Source organism: Aythya marila (genome assembly GCF_965140915.1).
Source record: "Aythya marila genome assembly, chromosome: 3".
Lineage (NCBI taxonomy): Eukaryota > Metazoa > Chordata > Aves > Anseriformes > Anatidae > Aythya > Aythya marila.
In genome coordinates, this window is record NC_139044.1 from 9,229,380 (window position 1) to 9,255,087 (window position 25,708).

The 25,708-nt window shown below is 42.2% G+C and overlaps 1 protein-coding gene across 18 annotated transcripts in view; it reads left to right on the top strand.

Moving 5' to 3' along the window:
• RIN2 (Ras and Rab interactor 2) overlaps positions 1-25,708 on the top strand; it is a 299,965-nt gene that overhangs the window by 193,144 nt on the left and 81,113 nt on the right. For 2 of the 18 annotated variants that reach the window (XM_082756879.1, XM_082756881.1), the window contains exon 1: positions 24,947-25,187. The exons of 12 other annotated variants lie outside the window; for them this stretch is intronic. In XM_082756879.1, the coding sequence (XP_082613005.1) occupies positions 25,089-25,187 (99 nt within the window). In that variant the 5' untranslated portion in view covers positions 24,947-25,088. Of the gene's footprint in view, positions 1-24,946; positions 25,593-25,708 lie in introns of those variants that run through there. 4 more of the 18 variants (XM_082756882.1, XM_082756884.1, XM_082756883.1 and 1 more) reach the window with 3 other exon arrangements.

A 25,708-nucleotide genomic window follows, 5' to 3' on the forward strand; every position in this document is an offset into this window, starting at 1 on the left:
GCAATAGCAATTTCAAGTCTGTTAAGAGATAGGAATGATCACTCCTATTGTAAACTTTTCAAGACCTTAGTCTGGCTTTTGGCAGAAGCTATCACTGTCACAAGATGGCTCTTATATTTGCGTACTTCCCGTGGGATAACCCCTGGGAGGTCCACTAGCAATCACTAATCATTTTTCATGGTAGTGTTGAAGCAGATCCTTCGATGCATAACAAGATCCATTTTCCTGTTGAACAGCTACACAAAATATTGTACGGTTTGCTTTGGCCCTGTGTAAAAACTTTCAGAGATGCAACACAGACCAGAACAAATATTGCCTGGATGTGACAACATTTATTGAAATTGTTGGATTACATTGTCTGACCTGTCCAAGTCCAGCATAAAAGGAGATTAGAACAGATAAAGATAAGAGGATTAGCAGACCCTTGTGACATCTTCCAACTCCTAAGACCAGCTGCTATAGGGGAGCAGCCCTCCATATTGCACACCAGCACAATTCCCATGGACACAAGGCGTAAACTACAAGAGGTTTGTGTTCTAGTAAACCAAACAAATTCAGGCACAGCCTTAGCCTGTTCAGCTCTAGATTGAGATGCAGAGAGGCACTTGAAGTATTTCAAATGAGGAGAAGGGCATATAGCCCTTGAAGGCACTTCTGTTGAATTAAACAGGATTGTTCTTGCCAAAGTGCAGAAACATAAGGCCATTGGGCCAGCAATCAACGTGGTGCAAGTCAGTGTGGCTCCAGTGACTGCGGGGGAGCTTCTCAGATTTTCTTCAGCTTACTTTTTGCAGTTAACTTACATTGTGTTTGCTTCCAGTTGATCTTGTTCAGTGTGGGGACAGTCATTTTCATGTTCCTGTAATTGAGAACGGGATTTACCACTTTATTCAAAATTATCCTGCTGTGGTGGCTTACTCTGTGTTTATTTTAGGTTTTTGGCGTCCACATGAACAAATGGAAACTGGATAAGAAGCTAGGGTGTGTGTGCCTTTCCCTTTATGGCATCTTCCTGTGTTTCTCCATCATGACAGAATTCAATGTTTTCACTTTTGTGAACTTGCCAATGTGCAGAGATCACTAATGCAGGTGGCAGACTGTCAGGAGGAACTTCCTTCTTACCTGTGCAATACAAACCACGGCTGGCATCTCCTGAATGCGGTGCACCTCCAAGTCGTGAAGTATATCCTGTTCACTGTTCATAGGACCTGTAGCCCCATCTCAGTTTACCTTCTCCCTGAACCCCACAACCTGGAAGAATCCTGCATCGATGTGAAGATTATTTTTTTTTCAACATTCATGTAATTTCCTAGCTCAGTTTTTGAACAGTGACTGGGACTCTAGGTGAACTGGCTGCTAACTGGCATCAAGCCAGGCAAAACTGGTCTGCTACAATTCCTTTTTAAGTTATTTGATGGAAGACTAATCTAATTTATGACTTAAGACTATTGCTACAATGCTGAAGAGGGTACACCGTATTGGGGCTGATTTTCAAGGAGAATTCTGGGATTTTTTGGTTGCTTTTTTTTCCCTTTTTTGTTGTTGTTGTTTGTTTTGGTTGTGATTTTTTATTGCCTGAGATCAATGTCCTCTCTTTCAGCTTCTCCTTCTGAGCTTTGGGTCTTCTATAACAATCCAAAAGTCACAGGGCAGTGTAATATGGGAATTTAATTCAGCATATGAGTGGACTTACTGTTTATTAAAAGCAGACTGTCAAGGCAACAGACAGACTCTTTACCATAAATAATGAGTCCTGTACAGGTGTGATGAGGAATGTGAGGTAAATGTGGATTCAAAGGATAAACACTGCTACCATTTTACTATTAATGTTGGTGTTTTATTAATAGGGTGTTTATGGTATTTCCAAGCAATAGCTTGATTGCCAGCCCAGGAGGGCTACCAAGGAGGCGTCCTGTTTTTTAGTGATCTACACCTGGACATGGAAGGTCAGAACTTTATTTGCTTCATCAGACTTCTTGTAGTTTAGGGGGGATTCTATAGTTAATGTCTTATTTGTTCTGAGAAGGACATAAGTATGTGTCAAAACTTTTCTAAATGAGTTACAGACACTGGTTTCTTTAAAAGGAAAGAGGCATATTTTGCACAGACATAGTTACTGAAGTCATAATTTGCCACTCTTTAAAGAATACACTGGACCTGGCCACATATTAGTCTTTTTTTGTAAACAGTTGAACTTATAAAGAATCATGTGGATTTATCACATCTCCTTTAGGAGGGAGGAAGATGGAGAGAGAGATGGCACTTTTAAAATGTGGAATATCTTCAATGCAGACTCACTCACAGATCTTAAGTTATTGTGGAAATTTAACTATTCATTGTTCCAGTATTCTTGCTAAATTTTGTATAATTCTGTATTAATATGCAGCCAGATTCCACCCCATCAGAAATGCTATCACAACTACATTCATGTGTATTGATATTGTGGATTCTTGCCAGTGCTGGCTGTTGTATTTACTTTAAGCACTGATCACTTCTGATTCATTTGGTATGTTTTTCTTCTTTCTTGTATACATTCTACTACGAAGTGTGATAAGATACTACCATCTAGGTGAATGTTTTTGTCTATGGTACAAACAGTGGCAAATATTGGTAGTGAAAGTATAACAAACCCTAGGTCTCAGAAAAACAAAAAAAATAAACAAACGAGCAAAAAAAGCACCACTACCAACAACAAAAATACCTAAACCATAGTAGGAAAGAACCCTCCAACTAAAAAAAAAAATACTATTTACAGACATCCAATTTTCAATTCATTTGCATTTTTGGACTTTCTTATTTTGGCATACTTTTCTTTGGACAAAATGATGTAAAACAAAATATTTACACCCTGTGGTTTCTATTCAGCTCTGAACCTTGTTTTCTTTCTTTGTTACACTAAATGTGTGGAGGCTTTGGCAGCCATTGCACTGTGCATGTTGGGGAAGTCCATCGGAAAAAGCCATGCCCTGCTGGCCTTGGTGAATAAAGCGTGCTTGTGGATCCCTGGCAAGAAGAAGGAAGGGCCCAGGGACAGAGAAAAGAGAGTCAATGACACGTCTGCATCATCATTTTTCATTCTGGAAAACAGTTGTCTTGCTACCTGTTGAGCTATGCAGCCTGTTGTTGAAGCAGCCTTCTCCTAACCGTGCCCGTGTTAGGAAGCCCATCTTGTTGCTTTTTTTGTTGTTGTTTCTTTCTTTATTTATTAATGAGATTAATAATAACCACTAAAATGCCTAAAATACTTCCTTAAATCAAACAATGTTAGCAGCAATGTGGCACATTTCAATAAAATCCACCCCACAGACACACAGCTATACTCTTTGTAGCAAGATGCAGTCACTCCAAAGCAGTGTTTCCTTGCTGGCAGAAGGACAGATTTGGGGAAGGAAAAAAACAAAACAAAAAACAAAACAAAGAACAAAGTCGCACATCCAGGGCCTATTATTACTTCTATTTTGAATATTTATACTGCTGCTCCAATGGAGCCAGTTGGATCTATTTCTACGAAATAGCTGTTACCTATCCCATGGCACAAAAACTGCGTGACTATTTTTTTAGGAACCTTTCTTATTGGTGTGCATTAAATACTGTAGCATATCGTAGCTTTGCATTGTATGTGAAACCTGAAATACCTTGTTTTGAAATGTGTGTGTTGTGCAAGAATATTCTGCGAGTTATTTGTTCTAAGAAGAAGCAAAAGGTACATTGAACTGCCATTATCTGTGCCATGTATGACTTGATAAGCACTTCCTGTGTTGACAGTTTCAGTGAGTTGTGCTTGTGATTTGCAACCAAATCAACCAGTGCAGACCTGGTTTGGAACAGAATAGACCAACTGAATGTTTTGTGTCCCAAAATGAGAGCCTGTCAAGTTTGCTAGCATAATCAAAGCTCATAGAAGAGTCCCCACAGCAACAACCTAAGCAATTTTTAGCATCCTTCCTGTGTGACATCTCCAGAACTTGAACACACAGGTACATGCAAGTATAGAACATACTAATAGCTTTACCTCACAAAGCTGAGTGGGTTCTTTTTCTTCGGGCATTCAGTTCTGAGAGTTGCAGGCATGAGGGTGGCTGGGCCTTGTTTGCTGGTGCAAGAGCCACGGCGCCCAGCGCTCCCAGAGGCATGGAGCCCTTCTGCTCACAGTGCCTCTGCTCCCACCTGCAGGAGGCCAGGGGGTCAGAGTCGGGAGGGGGTCAGAGTTGGGCTGGGCTCAGGACATGACTGTGACTCATTTGCGTTTTTGCTGTTCTGAAAGCAAGGTTCACCTTCACATTTGAGGCTGCTCTGGTCTTGGGACCAGTCGAGTGTTATTGTTTCCATTCCATGCAGTTTCATACAATCCTTAATGAGCATTTCAAAGGGGGATGAAAAAGCTTTTTTCTCAGTGGACAGTGCTTCACCACAGCTCTTGCTCTGACCTGATTTTGTCTTGATTGGTGTTAAATATGCGATCCCTGGCTAGTGGCAGTTCTGCTTGATGTGCAAGTAGCCTTCCTTTGACACCATTTCAAAAGTGGAATGAAATGACATGAGGAAGTCTTGAGTCATGCTGCAAAAACTGCTTTTGTCCCTACCACAGCTGAATTTTTTTTTATTTTTTGGATGTACTGCACTTTTTGGTAGATAGCTTCTGCTGTAGGAACACCAATCTGAAATGTTTGCACGTAAAGAGATTTTCACTCATGTAATTTGTTGTGTTTTTTTCCTCTCTGTTTACACTTCCTGCCTTGTTTTTAGCTTTTTGTCTTCAGCTGTGTCATTGAAATTAATTAGCATGCTTTGGATTTGTGATGTCTGTGCCTGTGAAAACGAATGCTCATTCTGACTTTCAGATGTATGACTGGCTTTTTTTTTTTCCTTGACAAAACAGATCAGGAAGAACAGCAATCTAGTTTTAGAAACACTACATTCAATGTAGGTGGAGCAACCTGAGGGTAACATTTAATATCCTGCTGTCAGAACAGTATTTTTATATGACTTTTCCAAATAACCACGTTAATACTTGTAAAATAAAATGTAAACTTAAAAGTTACTTAAAATACTTGTAAACTTAAAAGTTGGATAACTTTTTAGAAAACCACAACTTTCTGCTGATTGACAAATGTTTCTTATATCAGGATTTTTGAAAGCCCTAATCCTTTCAAAATAATCTCACAGAGATGCAATAGTATCAGGTTTATCTATTTCAACATTTCAGCACTGGAAATTTTAAACTGCTTAAATATGTACTTTAAAAATCAATCTCGATGGACATTGCTTAGCTGGATTTAAATCCACCCTGTAATCATGAAGTTTCACTTGACTGGTAACCAACTTAAGTTACTCTATAACAGACTTAAACCCAGGTAAGACTGTCCATGTTAGGTTTTGTACAACTTTAACTGAATCAGTTCAAAGCCATGTTTTAAAGGAGAGTGGTGAAAGACCTCAAGACCTCAGTGACTTTGCTTCAAATTAGAGGAACTACGGAGTTTGAATAAACTTAATGAGTGTACCAAATATAATGCAAGGCTTAATGGAAGAGAGTTTTTAGTATTCATTAATTCGAGTGAAAATTGACCTCTCTAAAAATTAGCAGTAAAACTCCTTTGTTTTTTTGCAAGGTCAGTATATATACATCTTTGCGGCAGTGATTCCTGGTAAGGACTGTTGTTCTGTATTTTTTTAAGGATGAGTTAACTCTTTATTTTATTTTCAATATAGATAAATGAATTCCTATTAATGTGACTAAGCACCTCTCAGGAGCTTTACATGAATATTCTGTTAGTAGTGAGCACTTAGTGGCCTCAAATCTGAAGCATATTTCATAAATGCATGTACTTCCACACAATCTGCTCTGAGTTGTTGGTCTGAATCTCCAGAATCCATCTCAGCTGTGGACAAATCCATGCCGTGTGGAAAAGGTTTCTTTATTAGCAGGAAAGCAGTCAGGGAAGAAAATGGTAATTCTTTTCATTGCAAACCAGGATACATAGCTTGGCTGTGAAATCTATCATTTGCCACCCTGCAATAGGTAGAGATTTAGGCCGAGTTATCCAGGTTGAATATTCATGAATATGAAAGGACTAGAAAACAAGACGTGAGGGTCTGAGGGAACTGGGGCTGATCATTCTGAAGAAAAGGAGGCTGAACAAACCTCATTGTTCTCCATAGTTACCTGAAAGGAGGTTATAGCAAGGTGGGTTTTGGTCTCATGTCTTAAGTGACAAGTGATAGGACAAGAGGAAACAGATTCAAATTGTGCTAGGAGAGGTTTAGACTGGAGGTCAGGAAGAATTATTTTATGAAAACAGTGGTCAGGCAATGGAACGGGCTGCTCAGGGAGATGGTGGAGTAACCATACCAAGAGGTATTTAAGAGAGGTGTGGACATGGCACTTATGAACATGGTTTAGCGGTGGACTTGCAGTGTTACATGGTGGTTGGATTTGATGATCTTACAGGTCATTTCCAACCTAAATGATTCTATGATTCTGGGAAATTTGGGCAGAAAGATCTAATTTCAGAAAAGCTTCTTTAAAGCACAACTTGTGTAAAGCTTCAGATTTTGTGATGTATTTGTATAGTTAAAATAACTATATCCTGGTATATTTTAGGTATTTTTTTGTTTCCCTTTTTCTAATTGCCTTGTAGAACAATTTTTTAAATTTCCACTCCAAAAGAATGATACTAATCTTGTCAACGTAATATTCATTCACCAGGTAGAGTTTGAATGGTGTTAAAAATCAATGTACTAACTTTAAAACAACGGTTTCACATAACGTTTTTTATTGTCAGTTGAGGGAAATGACTGAACCTACGAGGACAGTTGTAGTTGATTACAGATTTACTCAGATTTAGAGTATTTGCCTTGTGGGTTTCCCATGAGCATGTCTGGCAGACAAAGTAGACATCAGGGATTCCCAGAGGAGTAATCCCTGTTGCTGAATGTTTTTTGATCTCATACTGTAATGGAAGAAGGGGCTGCTGGTACACAACACTTCTTTGTCACTGATATTTCCCTGCTAGCTTGGAATAACACTTGCTCCTTTTTCATAGCAGAGACACAGATTTCCCATAGGTCCGAGTCCTAACCTTAATTCTGATAAGTGTTGTCTCCTAGCAGATAGACATTTGAGCAAAGGAAGAAACAAGTTCTGTTAACTTTGTAGAGACAGAGATTTCATCATGGAAGGAGTTCATTGCAGAAATGTCTTGTGGAGAAGGACCTGTAATGTAAGCATTCTTTAGTATTCTATCTTATAGGGATATTACCAGTAGGAAATTCTGCTCTTAGGACTGAAAAATAAAAACCTCTTCACTCGTTCACTGAGGTCTATGTATAACAGATGAGGTCATTTGGGTAAAGCAGTCCTTGAAGTAGGCAAACCACCAGAACTATGAAGGAGACCTGTTATATTAGTTCCTGTGAAAAAGGGTTTTATTAGTTTTCAAAGTTTTCAAAGGTAAATAACCATGGGACAACAGGAGCACTGATTTGCTTTTGTCCTCTGGGATGTTTCTCGTTCTGTGCAGCTACTGATTTCCATGACTGGGTTGGTCTGTGGGAAATCTTGACCACCATGCAGCTCTTGTCCCAGAGCATGTCTTTTCCATCTCCCTGTAATAACATCCACTGGCGAACAGTAGCACATGGGGTGAGGGTGTTGGGGTAGCCACAGACTGACTTTCTCTCAGCCAGGATGAGCACGGCCTGCACTGCTCAGCTCAGGTTCATTTCTCACAGCCCTGGCTTCAGGGTCCAGGGGGTAACACAAAGTGCATGTTCCTGTAGCATGGTGGTGGGAGTGCCACTGTTCCTGAGGTCATACCCTGCCAGTGCAGGGGCACAGGGGTATTTACACCCCTTCCTTGGCCTGGTTCTCATTCCAGCATGCTTGGTCAGGCTGCGCATGTCCAGGCTCCTAAGCTCCAAGTCCACAAAGTACCAAAGCCCTTGCTTAAGTTGGAGCTCATACCTTGTTGTGCACAAGTCAGTGCATTGAAGGTTAAGAACATGCTTAGGTGCTTTGCTGAGAAGCTCGCTTTATTGAATCCAGCTCTTTGGCATCACCAGGCTTGATTTAAGTGCTTGACAAAAGCAGCACTTGAAGTCAAAGTGTGTAGGCTCTTGTAGGGAGCAGCTGCAGCAAAGTGTTCCCATTGGAAGAGGCAGGGAGGAAATATTGATGAATATTAATGAGCAAATAACTCCAGTGAGGAGAGCCCATACCAAATGTGCCGTGGGTTTAAATAAGGAAAGTGACTTCTAAAAGTTTTTGTCAAAGTTTTAAAAACTGTTCACCAGGACTCAGCTACTGAGAAGGTTTTTACTACTGATGCAGTTTAGGAAATTAGATTTGGCTTTACAGATCTCAGTTTGAGATGGTGCTTTCCTGTGTGGGTCTCTAAGAAGTCAGTAGCCCATGTTAGCAGCTCTCCTCTGCAAACAGGACCTGTTGCTGAGCTTATTGAAGTTAAAGCATAGTTTCTTCACCAAACTAGATGGATCAAGCCTGGGGCAGCCTGCAGGTGAGACGCAAGCAGCATACCTTCTGTGGCACCCTGCGGGTGTCTGATGAGCAGCTCCTGCTAGCACAGAAAGGAGAACTGGGCCGTTCCTCTGCGTGCCATATGCTAGTGAACTCAGCTGGTGTTCTTTGTTGTGCTTCTAAAGCACGCATGGGGCTTGAGTTTTTTTATTATTTTTTTTATTTATTTTATTTATATATTTTTTTTGAATTGGAGGGTCTGGTTTGCTTTTGGAAGAGATAGGAAAAGAACTTTGCATTCAACCTTTGGGCTAAAATACCACAGCAGTAGTTTTCTGTAGTGTCCCAGCTTCATGCAACCGCATGTGTAGGCACAAAGACTATGAAGTATGAAGGGTTGTCTCCAGGCCCCTCAGAAGTCAACAGAATTGTGCTATTTGACTGCTCTTGAGCCAACACTTGAAATTAAGTTGAAAGTCATGATGCAAAAACATGATTTACATCCTGACTTTGAGTCCTGGTGCAGCTTGTGTATAAATAGGTTTAGTTGCTCTTGGCAGGACTGTGGTAGTGAAGATGCTTTACAGGACTTGGTCCTGTATTAGCATCCATGTCATTTCTTGATTTCACTTTGTTGAGGACAGTCTTTGTTGAGAAGGGTGAATTTTCTGTAGGATGGCTAATTAGGATGCCACACTGTGGCTATAGAACAAATCCAGTCTTCAGCAGAAGGCAAACTTCCTTCTTGGCTGTTACAGACTTTGAATTATGTCTTGTAATTTTCTTAGCAACTGCTAAGATAATGACAGCTGTGCTGTACAGCAAAGGGAGAAGGGAATGGGAAGCTGGGGGAAGGCGAGGGAGAAGATACACCCTGTAATACTGTCATTTGTGATCATTTGAATGATGAGGGCTTGACTTTGCCTCATGTTATCTATAAATACAGTGCACCCTCTCATGCTGAATCAAGGGCACCAGCCTGTATACAGATGTGCTATGTCTGGAGCTGTGCCAGATGAAGAGGCAGTGACCCTTGTTCACCCTCTGCAACCAGCTCCCTTGTCCTGTTGCTAAAGACAACACTGTCTAGCAGAGGTGCTTGCACAACAGTGCCCTGGTTGATGTCAGAACAATGGGAGTTTGTTTAAGCATTGCAATGAACAGTTCTAGGAGTACAGTTGTTTCAGGAGGGCACATCTGTCTGGGATAAGGACGCTGTATGTAGGAGGACGTCTGATAGAAATGAAATATACAGATACTGTAAAAGTGTTGGGAGGCATAATGAAATCTTTTTCAAAAGCAGACACACCTGTACACCCAAAACCTGCTAGTTTACTTAGGATTTTAATTTTCTCCTGTTAAAAAAATGCAAGGTTTTGCTTCCACTCGCTCACAACCTGAAACACTGGCTTTGAAGGCTGACCTAAATCTCCCTCCTTAACACAAGATCCATGCACTGGGCTAAAAGAAAGAGGATATAGTTTTTGACCCATTAAACTGAGGGGATAAAATGCAAGAATATCTTTGCTCAAACCACCAGACTCTAAGACAGTGTATGCCTACCATCTGCCTTTAAAATACCCCAAACCACTGAAATAACCAGTAACTACACAGTACAGGGGAAAACTTTTCACAGGAGGTCTTTTAAGATGAAAAAGGGAACTTTGTATGTGATGATATTTTATATTTTCAGTGGCTTCATTCCTGACTCACTTACAAATACACTGTATATTTATTCTGTCTGCTGCAAAATGAACAATATGGATACAACCCTGTTTGCAGTTTTGGTTATGCAAAGGAACTCATTTTGCAATAAACATAATTGATCTAATTAGGTGATTCTGTATCTGACGTGGGCACTTCAAGCTTTATGGAGCCAAACTCTGCTGTACTGTTTTTACTAAGAGAATCAGTCATAAATTCATATAATTTTGTTGGCAGGTTTTTGGCCTTATTTTTCTTTTAACGTATAAACATGGGTTTATATTCAAGTAACATAACATATATATATATATACACACACACTTTATCTGGTATGTCTACTGTTGTTAAAATAAAGCCATGTGGTAACTGGCTGCCATTTGCTTAGGAATAAAACCCTGTCATGGCAACTGCTAAGATGCTAAATTATATCAGTATTTAAAGTAGTTTCACATGTATCTATTTATAAATACAAAAGATGGTTATGAGTTTTTATTTGTTTCCACATTGTATTAGTAAGGTGTTGTTAATGGTGCATGGCAGTGGTATGTCTACAGTACAGCAGGTCAAAAGTTTAAACTGCTTATCTTTGTACATCCAGTAATATAATAATAAAAATGTACATCCAATAATATAATAGTAATATTATTACTCATTCAAAATTCCAGTTGCATATTCTGAATGTAAAGACAGGTTTAAAAAAAAACAAAAGGAAAAAACAGTATGCATGAGACATTGAGAAGGTTAGGAAATTCTGCACTGAAGTATTTATATATTTTATTTATTTATTTATCTTTCACTAAGTGTTGAGCCTCCAGATCAAGATGCTGGCAGGGGTATTAGGAACCTAATTTCAGTTCCCACCTAAAGCTAAAGCAGGTAGCAGGTTTTCCTGAACTAGGCAGATTAAACCATTGAAAGCATTGTAACATTCTCCTGAGTGGCCACAAAAAGTGTCAAGACCTTCTCAGCTGCTTCATGTAACGTAGTTTACTAGAGAAGCTGGGTAACACTGAGAGACCCAAAGGTGCTTCTGCAATGCTCACGGCTTGATCACAAGAGTAGAAATATACAAATAGCAAATACTTACTTCACTCTGTCATGTTTGTAATACCACTGTCACGAGGTACCATTTTCAGCAATTAAAATTCACATTTCTTAAAATACGAACAAGTAGGGTGGGTCTTTTTTTTTCCTTTTGTTGTTGTTGTTGTTGCTTGGTTTTGTTGGTTTTGTTGTTGTTGTTCCTGTTTTTTTTTTTAAATAATCCTCCCTTGCCCAGTTTTCACAGGTCATTTTAACAATTAATGTTAATTCAGTTCTGGTTAAATGTAATGATTTCTCTTTAAAACAGCTTTCATGTACCAGTAAATGCTTGGGTGAAGCTGACATATATTGTCCCAGCTTCATAATAGTGATTACCATTTACAGCAGGCAAGGATCTCCCCCTTGACATCCTGAAGTAAAATGAGCCCACCACTCACAGATGTCGTACTTCCCTGTTTCTGCTGTGTTGCTTTGGTTTCAGGTAGGTCAGTAGATCTCCACTGTAGAAAAATATATCATGTGTCATTGTTGTCAATGTGAATTACAGTAGGGCTCAGTGCTGGGAAATAAAAGAACAATGGTGGAGTCATTTTACAGACAAAAATTTACTTGGAGGAGGGGCAGAAGCTGGAAGCCTGTACTTCAGCACCTCTTAAAGACTTGGGGATTTCTCAGATTAGGAAAAAGAAAAAAAAATTTAAAATGAAGATAAAGGCTTATTGCATAATGTATTGCATAAATCTTTCATAATTATTCATATATTTGTGAAGATTTGCATAAAGTGAACTTCTACATACTGTCAAGGACAGACTTCAGATAAGTTCTTCCTCCTGGATTTTCAGAAAACAATCTTTTTCTTTCAGTAATGTCACTGGTGAATCAAAATGTCTGATTGTAACATACATTTCTTTATCTCAAAATTGTGTTATGAAATTATACAATGTTTGAGCAAGCAGAGAACTCAAACTACGATATGATGAGTTCATGAAAGAAGCCAAAGCAGGAAGTTTGTGGAATAACGTGGTTCTTAGGACTTTTTTACACACATGACAAGCACAAGACAAAAGTGTGAATCCGTATTTATACTGCACACAGGGAGAGAAAGTGCAAATGAGAGTACTATGGCATCAAAAACAGCTGGTTGCTGTTTAGCTGGGATGCTGGCAAGCTCTGCAGGGATTGCTTTTATGCGGTGCTTTACCTGAATACTATTTGATCTTTACAACTCTTGTCCTCCTGATGAAAGGGGTTTCTTCCCAGTGAGAAACATGGCATCCCTTTATCAGGGAGAGAGATACACCAGGAATAATGTCTCTCACTCAGTTCTTATGCTAGCTTCACAAGTGTGCATTTTATCTCTTACATAAACACTTGAGCAAACATGTCTGTAGCAGTCTACATGCCTGAGAGAGGGACTAGGTCTTTGCCATGCAGTGAAGATTTAGGAATGAATTTTGTTTAATGTTCCCTTGAGGAGCAGTTCTATTGTCTTTGTTGCCAGTCCTTTTAAAGCTGGGATTCATTACTAGGCCCTTAATACAGGCAGTATTTGCAAAAGATGATTAGGAGAATGATAAATTCTGTTCATCCTCACATTAAATGTTTGGTTTCAAGACTGAAGCAAAAGAAGTAAGATGTTTCTGGTTTTTCGTTTTGGTCGTTTTGTGTTTTTTGTTTGTTTGTTTTTGTTTGTTGTCTGCCAAAGTAGTGTGTGCCTGGAATCCTTCAGTAAGATTTGGCCATGGTCCTGTGTTGCTGTGGCCAGTGCAGCAGTCGGACAGGCCTGATGCTTCTTGGCCCTCTGTAGGCACAGTGGGGCTCAGGCATCTGCTGGCCCAGCAGCTAGCCACTTGGGATCTGCTGACACCTTGGGGCTCTTGTGGAAAACTTGTTTGGTAACATTACTGGAGTCTTAAACAGTTGAATGCAATCCCTACTGTGGCTTTTTCAAACTGTGATGAAAGCATACAGATTTTGCTGAATTGCATGCATGATAAGTTTTCTACTTGATGGTGCAGTGAAGCTGCAGGAAGCAGAGCAAAAAAAAATGCAACTGATACAAGCACCTTTTGTTCAATTCAGGATCAAACAATGTTATCCGAATGCAAAGATCGTGTGATACTTCTGACCATAAGGAAGAAAATGCAGGTGGAACTGAGTGCAAATGCACATAATGCATATGTTTATTTACAGTCAGCCAGGAAAAAAAATAAAATCCGTGGTTTATAGTAATACAGTTCTATTCAAAATAGCTTTTTGTTAAGTCAGCTTAGAAATGTTAACATGGTGGAGCCACAGACAAAACATTTGTTACCTTTTGAAATGAGTTACAATGGTTTTGTCATACTTGTACAAGTATTATAAGGTCAGTCTTTCTGTATGTTTGTTTTACAGCTTGTTGTAGAATAGTCTTTTATGCATAGCTGTTCTGCTTGCCTGTGTAAATTACAAATTTAACAGAAATGAAAGCATGCATTTTTTTCTGTTTGCTGGTAACCTATGAAATTAGAAACTTGTATTTCTGTGTTTTTAATGTGTTATACTATAAACAAAATTCACAGCACTATTGTCTATGGAATATCAAAAAGTTTTATTAGAATGAATTACTTTAAATGTTTTGTCATTTGATTTAATAATGTGTCAGACATCTACACTACGATAATATAATGTTTATCAATAAAAATATCCTCTCTTTGTACTAACATAACACTTCAGGGCATGCTTGGACATAGGCATTGAACACCCCTGTGGGTCACAATACCAGTGATTTATTCATTTTTTGGCAGAATTGTGAGAATACTTGGTACCACTCTTTTGACCTGAGCATTGAGCTGGAGAGGGAGCAAAGAAAGAATGAAAGAGAGTTTTTATACCTCATATTTCCTCCACCACTTAACGTACATTTGCTGTAAAGCTGTGTGCACCACAGTAGTTCGTGCAGAAGCTAGCCAGCTCATGTGAACTGTACATGTCAGACTCCTCTATAGAAACAAACACTGAGGGAATTGTATTTGCTATTAGCTAATGAGATAATTTCTGTTAGGTTACAACAATATAGGTCTGAAATTACTGCACTGAAGTAAGTTAATTTTTGAAGCCATAGGATAGTATGAGTTAATTGTCACTCTCCCAGCTGGCAGGATTCTGTGCCTGCAACTGTTCAGCCCTAGCCAGCTGTGGTTACAAGGTCCAGTCCTCTGAAGTCATTCCTGAAGTGATACTTTCAGTAATGCTCAGAATAGTAATGAGGACTAAGTGCTTTATAAGAGGTTCTGATGCATCCAGTTTTCACTACAGAAAATTGCAAATAACCTGTGGAGAGGGCTTGTTAGAAGGCGTAGTTCTCAAGTAGCTAGTACTAGTAGCAAGTACTTGGGCCATTTTTATGCTCTGTGCCAGCAGAACAGAGACTGCTGAGCTTCCCTGCTCAATCTGAGCCTGCCCTGGTGGCAGAATTCTCATTTCTTCTACCTAACCTGATAAGAAGGTTGGGACCCTTCATCTGACACCCCCCCTCCACCCCCATCTTTTCTCTGAGAGCAATGTTTAGACCTATGAATAAAAAGGCAATTAACTGGGACCAGCTACCTCAGCTGAAGTGTCTTTGCACGTCTTTGTAACAGCCACTGCCAAAATGACATCTTTCTTCCATACCTCCCACATCCACAAAAATGGTGGTATATCCTATGCAGAAGGGATTATTTATTACCCATACGCAGCTATTTCTGGGTGCAGAAAAGATGTGCATACTGATCCCTTATCTCTGTCCATGAGTGAAGGGATGAGGTACAGCCTTTGATGTTAGTGCAGAAAATGTCTTTCATTGCTGCAAGCCCAGCAGTTATCTTGAAAATATTTTCCATTGGTTCGATTGTTTGCATTCTGACTCTGTGTGCTGGCAACGTAAAAGGTATGTTGGAATCCGTAAGGATGCGCTATCACTGTAGAGACTTCCATATAACAAGTTTACTGGTTCAAAGATAATCTTTATTTTCATCACAATTTGAAGCTGTTCCAGGTGTCTGTTGGACTCTGAAGATATTCCCACTCCCTACTCCCTGACAGAGTGATATGCCAAATATGCATCTTTTGATTCAGCCTTATAATTACTTTACTTTATAAAAATTCCATGTAATTTACAGCTTGGAAAACTAGAATGTGGTTGCAGGGCACATCATGGTACCAGGAATTTTACCTCATGCTGGTAGAATTGAATCATTTTCCTTTCTTTCTGTTCATTTTTTGAACAAAGAAGTGCTTCGAGACAACCCTCACCCAAAGTGTTTTATAGCTTCCTGGGACACAGGAAATAAAAAGAGCATGTGCTTGCACTGTAGGAGATACCACCGCCTCTGCTTGGCATCCAAAAAGAAGAGCAGTCAGCACCCATTCAGTTGAAACAGGCTGTGGACAGACCCACCTCTTGAGACAAGCGATGGGATCATGCATCCCAGAAGGGCTGAGGCATTTCCCTGCAGCTCTCAGTCACAGCCCTCAGTGGATGGCTACAGTATCTGCCAGCTCAGTGGGCTGGCCAGTCAGATGTTCCAAATGGGGCTTCTCCCTGTCCTTGCATGGAGTGCCTAGACATGTTAACTGTACCCTAGCAAGAAGGTGCTTAATGGTTAGGGGTTTCAGTGCCAAAACCCCTTTTTACTCAGCATTTCCTTATCCCTGGTTCTGGGAAGTACACACACGAACTCCCAACCCATTGTGCTTTCTGAAAAGTTCCTGAAGCAAAGAGGAGACATATGGCTATGCTTCTGAAATGGAAGTATGCAGGCACAGAACTCAGGACAAACTGCAGGTATGTTGATTTTTTATGTTTGTTTTTCCTCCCTGTGGTAATGATAATCAGACCTCTTAGCACAGCTGAGCAGCTGCCCACTTCCCCTCCAGCTGCTGTAAGTGGGCTGCAGCAGTAGTGAGGGAGAAGGAGGCTTGTCTTCAGCCTCCAACTGTTGGGAACAAACAGCGCTCTGTAATTGGTGTAACCTTCTTCATGGTGCCAAGCAAAATTGCTAGAGAAGAGTAGGATGGAATAAACAAAAACAATTAAATACCATAGCCTGGAGAGAGCAGGTGCAATGAAAGCACTTCAAACCAGAGCAGTTGTTTATTATAATTGCTCACACAAGACAATTTTACAAGTGAGCCTTTAAAGAATGAATAAAAAATGTGGTATAATTAATGTATCAGCTGCAGTGGAAATGTCTCAAGTAACATTTAAAAAGGAGCGCTGCTATTGTTTTCGTGTGCGTGAACTTAAATCAACACTTTTCTGCCTAAAATATGTGTTGACTGCAGTGAAAGCATGGATTTGAGAATTGCATTTTCTAACGCTGCAGAGCAATGTCATCTAGGGCACACAGATTTACAAATACCATCAGGAGCAGTATTCTTCTTTAGTGACAGAGCTTGATGGATTGTGTATGAATAACTGTTTCATCACATATGCATGAGGACTGCCAGGATTTGCTCATTTTCAATATCTGCTTCCAATTTTCTGGAGTATACTCTCTGTCATATAATAAGAGATATTTTTGTCTCAGGAGGAAAATAATGAGTTTCTATATACCTTATTTCCTCTGCAAATCCACCTGATACCTTTCATCTGTGTGGCACAGCTGGGATTATCAATTGTCTCTCTAATCTTCGGCTACTCAAAGACTCCATGTGACTGTGATTAGAGCAGTGATACACTTAGCAGCTTAAAGTATTAAATCTAGTAGGCCAGATCTTGGCATCCTTAATCACAGAACTACTTACTCTTGTTACTCTGATCTTTATGTTGAGGTCTGGCTGCTAGTAAACTATGGATCTGATTTAATGGAAAATGGCTCAAGAACCTGGGCCAGTTGCTGCTCTGTCCTCACTCCTGTCTGTCGCAGCTCCCTCTAGCACGAAGAGTGCACACCCTATACAAGTAGGTAGCAATCTCCTGAACTTGATGGAGGTCTTTGGCTATAACTTGTTATGAACTTGATCTCACATGTATTGCATCTTAGGCATGATCTAGTCCTCTTACCTCCTACTATTTGGCTTCATTGCGCTTGGCCTTTCTGAGGAATAGTAACAATATTTAGTTACTCATAAGTCAACTTTGTTCATCTCTGTAGTAGGTTTCCTTATTCCACACAGCTGAATTTGCTCAGCACTAGAGGAGAGCAAGAGCTTTAACTCAAATTAGTCTGAGGAAACTTCGAACTGCAGGACTGCACACTAGCTTCTGGAACAGGCAGCTTTTACAAACAATTGCAAACCACTGGCAAAATATTTGAGTACAGCTTGAAAGCATGTTGATAAACATTAATATGTCTACTAATAAAGGCAAGAGCTTTTAACATAGCTACAGGCATTTTTTTTTTCCCTCCTTGAATAGTGGCACTCTTGTTGGTACCCAAGCCAAGGGAGGGCCTGATTTTTTTTCTAGGCTTGTTCTGGTCTGGTCTGGGTGCCAAGAGATGGTAAAAGCAAATGACTGCTGCCACCTTAGAATGCCACTGCCTACAGGCACAAAAAAGCACATGCACAATGGCATGCTGCAGCAGTGGAAGTCTTGGGAAGGAAAAGGCAGAAGTTGATGGTACTAATTAAGAAGCTGAAATTGTATTAATACATTTTTGTTGGGCTTAGCTCAACAGCGCACTGGTATAACATCCTACAGAAGTGACAGAAAATTAGTTGTTAACAGTACTCTCCAGTGATCTGTTTTCTCTTAGATTGGTATTATATACCAGTTCTCATTGTAACTGGAGATTTGTAGCACAGTTGACTTTATTTAGCAAATAATTTTATGGCCAGACTATCTATTTTTTCCACTATCATTTTTTCCCCTTTTTTTCTTCTCCAGTAGTGTTGGAAAGATGAAAGGATGACTCAATCATTACCGTCCTGCAAGGTAAGACAGCCTTAAAAGAAGGACTCGAAATGCCAGCATCTATTTTTGGACAACAATGAGAGTGTGTTCCCCTTTGCCAGTACCTCCACCACCATAATGAAGGTAGAGACTAGTTTCCTCTGTAGCTGATAGTTCTGAGCACCTCAAAACTGATGTCCAAACTGGAGTCAGCTCATGTTGCTGTGCTTCTGCAGTATGTCTGCAACATCAGCAATTCCAAATTGAGGTGGAGTGAGGAGACAGTTACCCAAACACAGATCTTACTACCTCTTCCCTACGTGCTGTCAAAAAGAAAAGTGTTCAGTAGTGTGATTAGAATATGGCTCTGACTCTCCCCAAATTCATTGGGATTAATCACAGCTAGTGTCTGGCAGTCATTGTCTCTCTGGGCAGAGATCTCATCCTTACTCTCATATCACTTTGGCTCAAACTGTAGAGCGAGGAATAGTTTTTGGCATGTACGCAGCTGGAATGAGCCTTCGTTGGCAGCCAGAAGCTCATTACTGCTCCTTCCTGCCTTGATCCCTAATCCAGCAAGGCTGCTGGCAAGAGCAGGTGTGGAGGCTGTGGCACCTGATCCTTCCTTACACAGGAGCAGAGAGGGTTGCCTGCATGAGTCCTCTGAGAGGGCAGAACGTGTGTAGTACCCTGGGTTGCTCTTGGCATGCACTCTGTGGGGGCTTTCTGAGAATGTTAGGGTTCAGGTCCATACCTTCTTAAAGAGCTGGTATGTCAAAGTGCTCCTGAGTCCCTGCACAGGTATACATTCTATTTGAATATGCTTTTCAACCTAGTGTTTCCACTTAAAGAGAGGGAAGGTAAAAAGTGCTACTGAGCTAGAAATGCAGTTATGCAGCATTTGCACTTACTCATTTTCTTCAGAGGAGTGTGAAGATCCAACTTGTTGGATCTCTCGTCAGAATTCCATGATGAAAATTTGCCTTGATGTGGGGGAGTGTTGCAAAGCTGTTGGCCAGATCTCCCTTAATGGGACAATGCTGAGAGAGATGAACTTGAGAGCACAGTGCCATTAAATAATAAAAGAGTAATTTCCTCCCATAGAGACTAGCAATTGTAAACAATTTCATTCCAGTCCTTTCCAGTCTTATAGAAGAGAAACAAGACTGAGGAATTGTAAAGAGTGTGTCTGTCATTTGTACAGAAAATGGAAGATGGACATTTTTATTTTTCCATATTGAAAAGGCCCTATGAAGAAGCAGAAACAACCCTTTTTTTCCATATTTGTTTAGCCTCATTTTTGTCCTACTCGTGTAGCCTTTAGTTCAGTAAGTACAAGAGCACTGTAATCTTTAAGATGTGCTCATGCCCTGCAGTTAATGGTGTGACCAGTAGCAAGAGTTAATTGTTCAGAATTGTGCAGGCAGAGCTGGGAAGGGAACCAAAATATCTTGAAAACCAGGTAAATCCACAAGATACCATTTCTTTCAAGAAACATTCTCTAATATCATTAACAAGCTTTTAACAAACAGCAATCATGGTGACTATGTTAGGCTCACCTGTGTGTAAGTATCCATGTTCCCTCTGCTCACTGTATGAAAAAGTCATTGGGAAAACTGAGCAAACCAGCTAGTTTTGCTTTTAAGCAGTTTTTGTTGTGCCTTCTTCATGCAGTTTGATTCTCGCCTCCCTCCTCCCTTTGTTGTAACAAATAGCTGAGAGTTAGTGTTGTTTTACAAATCAGAGCAAGAAATCTGACTTACAGCTTGAAGTGTAATACACAAAATACTGCTAAGAGATGAGATTTTGAATGTACTTGTTATAAATGAAGTCTCAATTCAATCTGAATTTAGTAATATTTATAAAAGGTATAAAAGGCAAGTAAACAGCACTGGGTGTGCAGGGAGTCTACGCTCCACCAACATGCACACACGAACATCAAACATTCTAAATATACAGAACATTGCTTTTACATACTAAACCCAAGTATGCCTATACATACGTACAATCAGAAAAGGTAACAAACAATCCTTTAAGTTCTATGACTTAACATTCTCTATTTTCCGTTGCTTTTCTTGATTCCATACAAGTCTCCATTTTCCATTCCTTTTGAGCAGTATGTCTTGCTTTAAGTTGTCAAGCAACTCAGTCTTCAGGCCTTATGTATCCCGTTCTTCCCGGATCGAAGAAAAGCACATCCATCTCCTTTTTCAAGGCCAATAGGCCTGGGTCAAAAGGCACATCCAGGTCAACAGGGGGCGTAACAGCAAAAGCCTTCGATGGCTGTAGCAGCAGAGGGGCCCATGGCGTAGCAGTCGGATCAGTAAAGGAGCCCACAGCTCCCTCACTCTCTGGCAAGCCACACATTTGTGATTGTGGCTCCACAGGGCTCTCAGAGACTGCTTGCCAGGTGCCGAGCAATCCCACTGTAACCTTGTCGTTTTTAGTTGCAGAGTCCCACACCTTGACCTCAATTTGGTCCCGTATTTCAGGCCCATAAAATGTCCAATTGTTAATAAGGAGAACAAGCTGTAAGGTTACCAGGACAGTCTTTGTTCCTAAGGGCGTATGATTCCCCATAATGCGCAGCTGCTTACCGGAGAGGGGCAGTTGTGTGCGTGGCTCCGCTTCTCTCAGCTCGAGATTCTCTCCAGTTCCAGTGCGCCCATTTCCAGCGACTTTCTGTATGAGCTTCTCTGAGCAGTTTGCTGAGTTTGGCCAAGCCTATCTTCATGAGGCAATCAATGTGCCTGTTCCCATCCTGGTCTCCATTCTGCCAGCCTGTTCCTCTTCACTTCTTTTTCCTGCTTCTTTATTGATGACGTAACTTCATCCTGTTGCCTTTTTTTTTTTTTTTTTTTTTTTTTTTTTTCTTGAGGGCAGGCTCTTATACCCCTCTTATACCTTTCTCCCCGCAGCAGTTCTTTTCCAAGCAACTTTTCATTGGTCAAACAACTTTGAATATAACAACAACAGCAAACACACAGAAATATCCGTGCCTTTATGGCTGGAGAACAAGAAACCGGAGACTGCATGGAGTCTCATGAACCACCCTTCTTTGTTCCCTCTAAACTCTTTTAAATATTCCTGATGGCGTCATCGTTAAGAGTCTAATGTTATCTCAACCACGGGGCTTTCCAACCCCCATGGCCACACTCCCAAATCTCCCCCTTCTTTATGAATATCAACCATTTTCTCGACACGAATTACCACTCCGTATATAACATACTGAAGTGTCGTGGTTTAACTGGTCGGAACACAGCCCTTTGCTCGTCCTCCCCCCTCCCTCTCTGGGATGGGGGAGAGAAACAGGAAAGTGAAGCCTTGAAGCCTGTGGGTTAAGATAAAGGTAGTTTATTAAGACAGGAAAATAATAATAATAATAATAATAATAATGGTACTACTAATAATAATGTGTACAAAACAAGTGATGCACAATGTAATTGCTCACTGCCCGCTGACCACTGCCCCGCCAATCCCTGAGCAGCTGTCCCCCCCACCCCAGCTAGCCACCTCTATATATTGTTCAGCATGACCCCAGATGGCATGGAATACCCCTATGGCCAGTTGGGGTCAGCTGTCCTGGGTCTGTCCCCTCCCAGCTCCTGCTGCACCCCTAGCCTGCCCATTGGCAGGACAGAGCAAGAAGCTGAGATGTCCTTGGCTTGGTATAAGCACTGCTCTGCAACAACTAAAACATCAGCATGTTATCAGCACTCTTCTCAACCTAAGCCAAAACATAGCTACCAGCTACTAGGAAGAAAATTAACTCTATCCTAACTGAAACCAGGACATCACTGTCACGTACAACTGAAACACAAATCATGTTCTACGGTAAAAAAAGATTACTCTGAAGCTGTCAGTGAACATGACCAGACGCTGGGGGGATGCAAACTGATGGCTGGGAGACCACACAGGCCTTCCCATGGGGCAGCAGCAATGTGCTGAGCACGCAGGAGGTAGGTCCCAGTGACTCATCTGCCTTCTCTACAAAGTGCTTCAGTTTCTCTCCTTCCTCCTGCAAAGCTCATGGTGATATGGCAGGCTTCTAGGATAGGAGCCAGTGGAAGCACACAGTCTCTTGACACACAAATTCTGGCCACCATGAGGGAAGCTAGCTTAAGGATATAATTGCTGCTCCTTTCTGCAATTGCCAGAGTGTGACAGCAGATAAGCAAGTGCATTTCCCATCTCCTAGGTATGCACTCAAAACACCAGTAACAGTGTTTTGCTCCGTAATTGGGATGGAAATAGGAAACAGGCATTTTGATTTTTACAGAGCTAAAGTAGATGCTGCCCAGGCTCTGTCAAAACCAACCTACATGGGAAAGCTTACTTTGCCTCACCTCGCAGGGGTGTCTGCAGCAGTGCAGCAATGCTGGCAAGGCAAAGTGCCATTTCTTGTCTAGACTAGTCAAGTCCTGAGGGGCATCCCAACAATGCTTAGAGCCTGTGGCCTACATGTTGATCTCTGCCCCATGCTCACATGATGGCAAATACAGCCCAGTAGCTCAGGGCTCATGAAAAAATCAACCTTCCTGCAGGCTTACTGCATTTGTTAGAAGACTGTGCCAAACTCATGCTTGCAGTTGGATTTAGAGGGTCTCAATTAGGGATAAATAAGAAACACAAGCCATGAAACTTCACCTGGTATCTTCTCAGGTACTTGGAAGACTGTGTGTGGCAAAGTTTTTGCAAGTAAATTGCCTCCAGTCTTTGGAGCTCAGCACTGCTCCAGTTCGGCAGGGCCATGTATGTCAATACCTGCCTCTCATTTACTGCCTCTTGTTTGCTGTGTGCAAGGTAAGCAACTTTGTTGTCCCCACCCCAGTGAGTAGGGGTGACGTGGGACCTGATCTGATAGGTGGATTCAGCAAGTGGCTGTCCCATGGTAGTGTGGGAATAGAAATGTTGTTTTTGCAGAGTTACATTGTTTAGAAGGAGGGAATGTGGTACTGAGATATGCTTACAGTGATAAGAAAGTTTAGCAGGCGACCTTGTAAAATGCAGACAATCAGACTCCTTAGGACAATTAGGTGAAAATCATGGTGTCAAGTCAAGTCAGATAAGTGAAGAAACATTACCACTTCAAGCAGTAAAAATGTCAAAAGAAATTTGAAATTTAACAGGCCAGCGACTGAAAGCCATGCATTGTTTGTGAAGCATCAGATAGATTGTGAACCTGGATTACCCACTCAGTGGGGAAACAGGGGAGGGTCCTGCCATAAAAAGGTATATAAACTGTGTTTTGGAACTAGTAGATGCGCTCTCTCCTGCTTGTGGGGCGCCCGCCATTGCAATCGCGAATAAATTACTACTTCACTGAGATCCTCGCCTGAGCCTAAGTTATTGGCTACGGAGTGTTTCTCACAGTAGCAATCATGAGAGGTCTATGAGAAGAGCATGTTTATTATGGTGGCCTCGTTCTCTTTTGTCAGGGGGCAGGTGGGCTTTGTGAATCCCAAGGGAAGAGGCATGCCTGCGTGCAGCCCTGGACTGGAACTCTCCCATATCTGCCACTCTTACTGAGGTGGGTCAATTTTTTTTGTTGGTTGGCAGGTGCCTCACTGCACTGCTCTCAATTGCTTTTTAGGGTCAGTGGTAGTTCACCACACTTCGTGAGGAAAGCTGGGGCTCCAATGAGTTATGCCAAGCTAGGCACTGCAATACTGCATGTTAGTACCATCTGCAAGGCTGCCTGAAATGTTTTTTAATGTTGAAGCTCAGAGTGGTATGCATGGCATCTGGAGCAGAAAGGTTTCAGTAGCTCTCTAGACGGATTGTAGAGTACACAGCAGCTTTTACAACCTGCAAGTAGGATTACTTCAGCTGTCTCCAGCTTGTATCTGAAGTTTCACACCACTGTGTCAAAGGACAGATATAGATTACATCAAAGCTGCAGCAAGAGAAGCTGCTTGTGGTTGCATCAATATGAGCCAGCCACGTCTCTTCCAATGCCTGAGGATTAATGGCCATTTTAATGGAAGCCTTGGATTAATGTAAATTGCATCACCTTGTAACCAAGACAGTATTGCTTTGTGGTATTTCTGCAAAGCTACCTTTTGCTTTAATAATCTGGATTTTGGAATTGCAGTACCTCCTTTAAATATGATTTTCCACCCCTGTGGGTTCTCGAGTATGTTCCTAATCATGTTCAACCTGTCAGCTGCTATCTTCAGTGCGGTTGCTGGCATTTAACCATGTAATAAATGACTGAGTCTCAAATAGGATTGCAATTAAAGTTTACGATTTATTAAATGAATAGAGGCAAGCAAACAACGCTGGGTGCGCTGGGAGTCTCCACTCCACCAAGACGCACACCTATTACATCAGGTGGCTGGTTTTTATGCTCCTAGGCTAATACATATTCAGCACCACTTTTGGAAAAGGCAGGGTTATTATAATTAGTTTCCCAGGAACCGAATCATCCCACAGACGCATGCATATCAGTCTCCGGTGGTCCCTCTGGGGGGTCGCTCATACTGAAGGCTCATAGTCTTCCCCCCAGGCTTTATCCTTTGGTTGTTCTTCAGCTTCCCCCCCCCCCCCCCCCCCCCAATTTGGTGATCTTTTAGCTCGGATATCAGAGACCCATGCAGCGCCCCATGCAAAAGTCAGCAGTTTTTGAAAACTCCTTTTTCTCTTATCCCCTAGACCTGAGTCTCAAGGTTTACCCTCCAAACATTCTATTGACATGAACCGCTAGACCATTCTTTTGCAAGGTACAGGAAGTATATACATTAACCACTCTGTGACTTGTGGTTATACAAGGGTATGTAAGAGAGAAGGTCACATTTCATCATGCGGCTCTAGCATTGTTCTATATTGACACGAATCAGATGAACAGATTTCACAACCGGTGTTCTATTTATGGAGAAAGCGGCTGCCAAACGGGAAGGAAAATCTCGCGCTCGTTGTTTTGTTACTGAAGTAACTCGCCCTGCAGTCAGCATAACAACCTTGTGAAAGACTGGTTGTTAGGACCCTGGAACGACCTGGGGAATGCGCACATCCCAACCGCTCGGACGCTGTTTTCCCAGCACGCCTGGTGCAGACCGCGAGGAGGAGCTGTGCGGGCCCGTCCCGCCGGCACGCACACAGGTACGGCAGCGCGCCGGCGCCACGGGGGCACCGGGGAGCGGCCCGGGCTGGGCCTCCAGAGGCTGCCCGGCCCCGCTGAGCACTGCAGGCCGCCGCCGGCCGCCGGCCACCGGCCCCGCCGCCTCAGGTGCCCGTCCAGGCGGGGGCAACGAACGGCGCGGCCTCGCTCGCCCGGCCCAGAGGCCAGGACCGCGGCCCCCGCGGGCCGTGCCGAGCTCCCCGGGCCCGGTGGGTGCAGGGTGCGGGCGCCTTGTCCGGGAGAGCCGGCTCCAGGCTGAGGGGAGGGGCCGCGGCGGCACGGGCAGGGTCGGGCCGGGCCCTGCGGCAGGCTCAAGGCTGCGGCTCCTCCCCGTGGCCCGGCCCGGCCGGCTGTGGGCTGCGCTCGCTCCGGGCCGGCCTCGGGAGGTGAGCGGGCGGCGCGCCCGGGGCCCGGCGGGGGGAGGGCGTCCGGGGGTCTCCGGGGTTGGCGCGGGGCCGGCGGGGGCCGGGGCCCGCAGCGTGCCGGGGCCCAGCGGGCGGAG